This window comes from Phyllobates terribilis, unplaced genomic scaffold, assembly GCF_046119375.1.
Source record: "Phyllobates terribilis strain yellow unplaced genomic scaffold, ASM4611937v1 Scaffold_7__3_contigs__length_470593459, whole genome shotgun sequence".
Classification (NCBI taxonomy): Eukaryota; Metazoa; Chordata; class Amphibia; order Anura; family Dendrobatidae; genus Phyllobates; species Phyllobates terribilis.
Window position 1 is genome coordinate 251,941,480 of NW_027362767.1, and position 9,285 is coordinate 251,950,764.

At 43.8% G+C, this 9,285-nt stretch overlaps 1 protein-coding gene across 2 annotated transcripts in view; it reads left to right on the plus strand.

Annotated features, from left to right (window-relative positions):
- The window catches only part of SURF4 (surfeit 4), a 23,052-nt gene extending 14,358 nt beyond the window's left edge, over positions 1 to 8,694 (plus strand). The window contains exons 5-6 of one of the 2 annotated variants that reach the window (XM_073640256.1): positions 3,558 to 3,744; positions 6,271 to 8,694. In XM_073640256.1, coding sequence (XP_073496357.1) covers positions 3,558 to 3,744; positions 6,271 to 6,537 — 454 coding nt within the window. In that variant the 3' untranslated portion in view covers positions 6,538 to 8,694. The remainder of the gene's footprint in view (positions 1 to 3,557; positions 3,745 to 6,270) is intronic. The other variant, XM_073640258.1, reaches the window with a different exon arrangement.
- The last annotated feature ends 591 nt before the right edge of the window (positions 8,695 to 9,285 follow it).

Below are 9,285 nucleotides of genomic sequence, written 5' to 3' on the forward strand. Positions count from 1 at the left end.
ATGAAAGTCCCATAGTGGGACAAAGTAAGAAAGTGACAGTGAGAATTTTTTTTTATTGTAAAAATATAAAAAAAGTATATTGTACCCATAAATAAATAAACAATAAAAGTACCCATATTTGGTATTGCAGTGTCTGGAACGACCTGACCTATAAAACTGTCCCACTAGTTAACCCCTTTAGTGAACACAGTAAAAAAACAAAAAAAAACAAAGCAAAAAACAATGCTTTATCATACCGCCAAGCAAAAAGTGGAATAAAACGCGATCAAAAAGACAAATGTAAATATAATTGGTACCACTGAAAATGTCATCTTGTCCTGCAAAAAAGGCACAATACAGCTCCATCAGCCGAAAAATAAGTTATAGCTCTCAGACTAAAGCGATGCCAAAAAACATTTTTTTCTATAAAATAGTTTTTGTGTAAAAGCGCCAAAACATAAAAAAAAAAGATATAAATGTAGTATCGCTGTAAACGTACTGACCCGAAGAATAAAGCTGCCTTATCAATTTTACCACACGTGGATCGGCATAAACTACCCCCCTTCCCAAAAAACAAACAAACAATTCCGAAGTTGTTTTTTGTTTGTTCTGCCTCTCAAAGTATGGCAATGCAAAAACTAGTCTTTGCAACAAAAAAAAGCATCTTTCAGTGTGTGACAGCTGTCAATCATAAAAACCCGATATAAATCTGGGATTGCTGTAATCTCACCTATCCAAAGAATAAAGTCGTCTAATCACTTATGCCTCACGAGGAACAGCGTAAAAAATAAAAATAAAAATAAATTCTTCACCTGCTGCTGATTTGTTCATTCTGCCTCCCAAAGATCGCAGTAAGGCTCGGCTCACATTTATCCTGCGCTGAGTGCTTACACTAGGGTTTCCGTGTAAATCTCTGAAATACGTGATTCAGATGGAACCCAGAGCGGAAGATTCCCTTTAATGAGGCACATGGAGGCACCGTGGACGCTGTCGGCCACAGTTTTGTGAACCCCTGGGGGGAGGGGGGGAAAGGACACCGCTAAACAGAGGCCAGACAGAGTCCAGAGTAACTGCCTCCTCATTATAGTGAATGGATCCCTCGGGAGTTTCATCTGAATTACGTCACTCGGAGATTTAAATGGAAACCCCGATATCAGTGCTCAGCGTAGAGCCCAGGATAAATGGGAACATTTTACATAACATTTTGGATCACAATAAAAGCTTCGACTCAATCCACAAAAACCGCAAGTCCCCACTCGGGTGCGTCATCTTTTAACGGAAATATAGGGGGATTCCACTTTACTAGTAGCCCAAAGGCTCTTGAAAACAAAATGGCCATTGCCCCCAAAAGAGATTCAGCAAATTCTGTGCTCCCAAATATAAATGCCCACCTCCCTTCTGAGCCCCACAGTGTGCCTAAACCGCATTTAGCGTCCACATGTTTGGCATTGCTGTTGCGATGAGAGCCTGTCTAATTTACGGGTGCAGGTCTCCAGAAGCATGAGCTGGTCACTACAACGTACTAGTCACTACAACAAGGGCTGTGGAGTCGGTAAGCCAAACCTCCGACTCCTCAATTTCCATGACACAGACCCCACGACTCCGACTCCCTCATACACGGCTCATGTTTTAAGTGATAAATTTACTGTAGCACAGATTCATCTCAGCTAAAAGTCTAGACCCTTAGATCAGGAATAGGACAGACATTTACAGGACATTTCATAACTTTCCCAAATTCTAATGAAAAAATATTCCCCACAAACTGCATTGAACTACTGTACCCAATTTATTATATCTTTTAGGAGTTGGAGTCGGTCCATTTTATACCGACTCCAACTCCACCAAAATGGGCTCTGACTCCGACTCCACAGCCCTGACTACAACAGCAGTTTGCAATTTTCAGCTTCCACTGCTGCTTGATTCTGGAAAACACCTATGTAGTTTAAAATCCTCACCACAACTGTAGATGAATTTCCTAAGGGGTATAATTTCCAAAATGGGGTCACTTGTGGGGGGATTCTGCTCTTCTAGCACTTAGGTCTCTGTACATGGAGTCTGCAAACTATTCTAGGAAAATCTGCGCTCCAGGAGGCAAATAGTGCTCCGTCCCTCCCGAGTCTCGCCATGTGGCTAATCAGTACTGTACAGCCACATATGGGGTATTTCTACATTCAGCAAAAATTGTGTCAATTTTGGTGCCATTTTTACATATTTCCCAGTGTGAAAATGTAAAATTTGGGTCTAAAACAAAACTTTGGTGGTAAAAATGTAATTATTCTTTCTTCACCGACCAATGGTGTAAAATTCTGTGCGGCATATGTGGAGTCAGCATTCTCACTGCACACCTGGATGAATTCATTGAGAGGTGTAGTTTGTAAAATGGGGTCTCTTATGGGGGGTTCTGCTGTTCTGGCACTTTAGGGGCTCTGCCAATGTGACATGGCACCGTCAAACCACTCCAGCAAAGTATGAACTCCAATATGGCGCTTCTTCCCTTCTGAGCTTTGCACGGTGCCCCAAAAGTAGTTTTCTACCACATATGGGGGTATCTGTTTACACAAAAATTGCACAACAAACTTTGGGGGCCATTTTGTCCTGCTATCCTTGTGAAAATGATAATATTGAAGGCTAAAACAACATTTTTGTGTGATTATATAAAATATAATATAATGTCACTTGTTTGGGTTTTACCACTGTTTAGGCACATCAGGGGCTCTCCAAATGCGATATGACACCCGCCGACCATTCTATCAAAGTCTGCGTTCCAAAATGGCGCTCCTTCCCTTCCGAGCCCTGCCGTGCGCCCAAACATTAGTTTTCCCCCACGTATGGGGTATCTGAGTGCTCAGGAGAAATTGCACAACAAATTTTGGGGTCCATTTTTTTTCCTGTTACCCTTGTGAAAATAAAGAAAATTGGGGCTAAAATATAAATTTTGTGGAAAAGTTTTTTTAAATTTTTTTTTATAGTTATTGCATCATAAAGTGACCGTGGTCAGAATTGTAAAAATTGGTCTGGTCATGAAGGTGAAAACAGGTTTGGGGTGAAGGGATTAAGTGGTTAAACAGCAGGCTCCTGAGTTTTGACCCGTCCGGACATCACGAACCATGACACAGATGTGTGGATCCGACCTAAATCATAACTCAAACAGCCAAACACGCTGCTTTCGATGGGACGGGCCAACCATCTAATGTTTATGGAGGCCTCCCAACTTTTTCCCCTACAGCAGATGTTGGAGGATAAAGGTTGAGGCTGTTTATTTTCATCCGCTCGGCCCCTTTTATCCTCGGGGAGTTAAGCTGTGGCTAAGTTATGCATGCTCCGCTCGGCTAATGTTTAGTGGTCAGAAAAGATGGCTGGACGAACATTTGGCTGATTTCTATACAATATATATGACCAGCCTGAAACTTAGTGCAATGCCATCCATGTGAAAGACTCCTTTATACTGAGCATAAAAGACCGCTGACTTTTCCTGGACGGACCCCCTAATACAAAGGCAAAGTCCTCTTGTAAGATCTCCATAGTTTTCTATGGTCTTGCAGCATCCACTGTAACGTATTGAGTTTTCTTTTCACCAGGAATCTGGCTCTGGGCGGAGGACTCTTATTACTTTTGGCAGAGTCTCGGTCAGAAGGAAAAAGCATGTTTGCCGGCGTACCCACCATGGGCGAGAGTTCCCCGAAGCAGTACATGCAGCTCGGGGGTCGGGTGCTGCTCGTCCTCATGTTCATGACCCTGCTGCACTTTGACGCAAGCTTCTTCTCTGTAAGTCCCCTCGAAGATTTTTATTAAAGGGGGTTTTAATTGCTCTTATTTTATTATTCTCCTCGTCAGGAGGTACAGGGGCCCCCATAATGGGCAGTGTAAAAGCACCTTGGATACTTTGGTGTTTATCCGAGGGGTCAGAGCCCCCTTATTTGGAAGTGACAGTGATGACCTGCTTACGTTTATTATGGTGGGCAAACCCCTTTGAGCATGTGAACTGTTTGGTTATGCCAGTGATACCGTAACTTAGCCATTTAAAGAATATGGACACCTTCAGGGAAAATGTTTTTGTTATACTTTTAAATGAAGGTTTTGTTTTTTTGGGATATGTATATATTTTAAAATTTTGCAGTTTGGCTTCTACGGACTCTTGCTATCTTGCATAATGAGTTAACTGATAAACTGTCAGTGAGCTCGACATGATGGAGAGTTTGAAGCTTTTATCTGCCTTTTTTTCTAAGCTTTTCTCAGATGACTTATGACTACACTACATCAAAGTTCAGCTCAACTTTGTGGTCGTAAATAAGCAGAGAGGAGCTCAGAACAGGAAAGAGTTTGAACAAAATCACTGAAGTATTCTCACTTAACTCCTTCTGCAGCCAGCAACGTGCAGGGAAACAAAGGCTATAAAAGACAAACTGTGCAAAATATATAATGAAATGCAATTGCAAAAAATGATTTTAAACCCAAAATACTTGACAAAAAAATAAAGGGAACACTTAAACAACAGAATATAACTCCAAGTAACTCAAACTTCTGTGAAATCAAACTGTCCACTTAGGAAGCAACACTGATTGACAATCAATTTCACATGCTGTTGTGCAAATGGAATAGACAATAGATGGAAATTATTGGCAATTATCAAGACACCCTCAATAAAGGAGTGGTTCTGCAGGTGGGGACCACAGACCACATCTCAGTACAAATGCTTTCTGGCTGATGCTTTGGTCGCTTTTGAATGTTGGTTGTGCTTTCACACTCGTGGTAGCATGAGACGGACTCTACAACCCACAGAAGTTGCTCAGGTAGTGCAGCTCATCCAGGATGGCACATCAATGCGAGCTGTGGCAAGAAGGTTTGCTGTGTCTGTCAGCGTAGTGTCCAGAGGCTGGAGGCGCTACCAGGACACAGGCCAGTACACCAGGAGACATGGAGGGGGCTGTAGGAGGGCAACAACCCAGCAGCAGGACCGCTACCTCCGCCTTTGTGCAAGGAGGAACAGGAGGAGCACTGCCAGAGCCCTGCAAAATGACCTCCAGCAGGCCACAAATGTGCATGTGTCTGCACAAACGGTTAGAAACCGACTCCATGAGGGTGGTATGAGGGCCGACGTCCACAGATGGGGGTTGTGCTCACAGCCCAACACCGTGCAGGACGCTTGGCATTTGCCACAGAACACCAAGATTGGCAAAGTCGCCACTGGCGCCCTGTGCTCTTCACAGATGAAAGCAGGTTCACACTGAGCACATGTGACAGACGTGACAGAGTCTGGAGACGCCATGGAGAGCGATCTGCTGCCTGCAACATCCTTCAGCCTGACCTGTTTGGCAGTGGGTCAGTAATGGTGTGTGGTGGCAGATCTTTGGAGGGACGCACAGCCCTCCATGTGCTCCCCAGAGGTAGCCTGACTGCCATTAGGTACCGAGATGAGATCCTCAGACCCCTTGTGAGACCATATGCTGGTGCGGTTGGCCCTGGGTTCCTCCTAATGCAGGACAATGCCAGACCTCATGTGGCTGGAGTGTGTCAGCAGTTCCTGCAAGATGAAGGCATTGAAGCTATGGACTGGCCCACCCGTTCCCCAGACCTGAATCCGATTGAGCACATCTGGGACATCATGTCTCGCTCCATCCACCAACGTGACTGTCCAGGAGTTGGCGGATGCTTTAATCCAGGTCTGGGAGGAGATCCCACAGGAGACCATCCGCAACCTCATCAGGAGCATGCCCAGGCGTTGTAGGGAGGTCATACAGGCACGTGGAGGCCACACACAATACTCAGCCTCATCAGGAGCATGCCCAGGTGTTGTAGGGAGGTCATACAGGCACGTGGAGGCCACACACAATACTGAGCCTCATTTTGACTTGTTTTAAGGACATTACATCAAAGTTGGATCAGCCTGTAGTGTGTTTTTACACTTTAATTTTGGGGGTGACTCCAAATCCAGGCCTCCATTGGTTAATAAATTTGATTTCCATTGATGATTTTTGTGTGATTTTGTTGTCGGCACATTCAACTTTGTACAGAACAAAGTTTTCAATGAGAATATTTCATTCATTCAGATCTAGGATGTGTTATTTGAGTGTTCTCTTTATTTTTTTTGAGCAGTGTATATACTTTTAAGGATAAGAAAAATGCCCCCTCATTTGGTGCTATAATGAGGGTACGGCCACACTAGAAATAGCACCACTCTTGTCCATGGGTTAACTGTTTTGGCCATCCCCAATTATTGTTGCCCTCTTATTTCACCTGGTTTCATGGCAAACGTCCCCTTTACTTATGTTATTTTTCTTGCCCCCTTTTCAGATCCTACAGAACATGGTGGGCACGGCCTTAATCATCCTGGTGGCTATTGGTTTCAAGACAAAGTTGGCAGCGCTGACTTTGGTGGTTTGGCTCTTTGCCATCAACGTCTACTTCAACGCTTTCTGGAGCGTCCCAGCCTACAAACCCATGCACGACTTCCTAAAATACGACTTCTTTCAGACCATGTCTGTCATCGGCGGACTTCTTCTAGTGGTGGCCTTGGGACCTGGTGGGGTTTCCATGGACGAAAAGAAAAAGGAGTGGTAGTCTATAACCCTACCTCACGTGGAATCTTGTAGAATGTCCTGGATAAAGCAGAGTCCTGCTCCAACATCTCCCCCCTCTCCCCAGCCTCATTCTTCTTTTCTTCATTATCCCACCTCAGGAGTCCTGCACCCTGCCGATACCGCAGGCGTGCTGTAGGAGCCATCACCACCGTAGTCCACGGATCACACCAGCTGGTTGCACCTCAGTCATCTGGTGCTGAAGATGCTCCGTACCATGCAGTGTATTTGTTGTTTTTTTTCAGGAAGGTTTTTTTTTTTTTTTTTTTCCCTGCTTTTTACATAATTTTTAATTCTGTATTTCATGTGAAGTTCAGAGCCAGGCGCCGGTCACCTGCACTCAGCCTCTGGCTCTGAAGCTGTTCTGTAGAGATTTCGTGCACCCCTTGAAGGGTAAATGTGTGCAGTACTGGGAAGAGACTGGGCACAGAACCATGTTTGTCTGGCTTATTTAATTCTGTATTTGCCTGGTCTTTGGTGCTGTGTTATTATTATTATTTTTTTTTCTCCAAGACTCTGCATGTCCTCCTATTTCTGTGCTTTTTAAAGGGGTCTGGTCAATCAAAGCAAGTCTGTGCAATGACGTCACATGTACTTAAAGGCGCACTAAACCTAAAGTATGTCTTTAGCAAACTGCAGTCTACCATTTCCAGGAAGTCCAGAAGAATTCATGCCCCCTCCAAAACCATACGTTTTCTTTAGGTTTACTTCCCCACCCCCCTTTTAAAGTGCTATTTCATCTCTTACATATAAGCACCTTTACTCAGTCAAAATTGGCCAGAGATTTCTCTCTTGCCCCATCAAAACATCTGGCCACTAAGCCTTTTATATCAGTTGCCAAAACCAAATTTCTTGCATAGAAGCATCTCGTCCCTAGAATCAATGATCGTCGTCTTATCGTTCCTCTTGTTCTCGACAACTTGGCCAAACATGAAAGCTGTTTTACTTCTCACGTTTCGTTCATCCATCTGCAGGTGCCTGCTTTACCTCTGCGTCCCTCGGACCCCTGTCTTCATGACTGAGCCTGTGTCTGGATTTCTTATTTAATGTATCCTCATTAGATGGTTAATACTTGGAAAGATTAGGAGGGGGTTAATTAAGAGTGAGGATGGTTTCACACATCCGTGAAACATGGACGGAGCTCGCATTCGAAGACCTGGCGCGTTCAGCGCGGGTTCTTGACCCTCGTAGGCAGTGGGATCAGGCACGGAGACCCAGTGGTCGGGTCAGGTCTTCTGATCCGAGCACAGTCTGTCTTCTATCCTTAGCAGGACGTGACCCCCTATCAGCTGCTGTTAGGACTTTATTTTTTTTTTTTAGGTGGGTGGGGGTGGTATTTGCTTTATGATGTGGGGTTCCCGTTAGCAGTAGGGTCACAAGACTGGGATAAAATGATTAATCTCAATCACTAGGGTTATGTCCATGCCTAGAAAAAGCGTTTATAATGTCTATATCCGAAGAGGAAGTCATTGGATCCTTAATAATGTAGTATTGGCTTGTACTCCACTCTCTGTTAAAGCTGCTTTCAGAATTTTACTGGTGATGATGGCGAATATCCGTGCATTATGCACAACTGAGGCACTTTAATCAGCGGTAAAAAAAAAAAAAAATGAAACCGTCAAACCAGTCGGCTGAAGATGAAATCGGCAAGGTGTGAACGCAGCTTTGGAAGTGACTGAAGTAACATTACGTGTAGGCTATAGAGGTCCAATGATAAATTTCAGACAAGCCTGCCCTGAGCTGAGCACGGGTCTAATCCCCAGACTCTATCAGAGCGATTATGATGCTGTTAGTTTGGGTTATCAGTCCCGGATTTGAGGCCGGAATAGAGGTGCAGAAATCGCCCATATTATGTTGTCTGAATCTGCTGCAACTTCTATGGTGGGACAATACGGGCCTGACGGCTCTGATCTATACAAGATGGTCATCCCAAAATATGGTACCAACAGCTCCCAGTGTGCATCCAGCCATCATGTATGGCCAGTGGACCCCCATGGCGGTTGCATCCCCCTCTTTCCCGTGCTCACTGTCCTTTTTATTATACTATAGTCCCTGCCTTTATATTTTTTCTAAAAGGTTGTGTGGAGCTAAAAAGTATTTCAACATTGTAATATATTTCATTAAAAAAGAGGCATGTGTAGTGAGAGGTTCTTTTCTATGCGGAGCGATCGATGTCGCCAAAACTGCGTCATTTATTTCCTGTGTTCCACCGGAGTCCAATACTGGTTTCCAGTTAGTAATAGTGCGATCCTAATACTGGGCCTTGTGGATAGATCCTGCCTCAGAGTCCCAGGGCTACGTGACAGAGTCCTGGTGGGCCCCACATCACTTTCCAAGAGCCATAACTTATTGTTTAAGTTGACAGCTTTGTACCAGAACTTTTTTTTTTTTTCTTGTGGCACAAACTTGAGTTTTTATCATTACCAGTTTAGTCTGTACGACTTTCTGATCTGTTTTTAATTTATTTTTTTGCAGATCGACTCCAAAAAAACAGCAGTTCTACCATTTCAATTTTATTTTTCTTTCCTCCGTTTGTGTTCACCATAGGGAACCATTTTCTGATTAGTTCGGACAGTTCTGCACGTGGTAATGCCAAATAGGTAATTTTTAGGTTTTATTTCCATTCTGGAAAAGTGGGGTCATGTTAACTTTATAACAACATTTTTTTTGCAATAGCTTAAAGTTGTTTTGTTTTTTTATACTTGATTGTGCTAGAAAACCTGTGATCTTT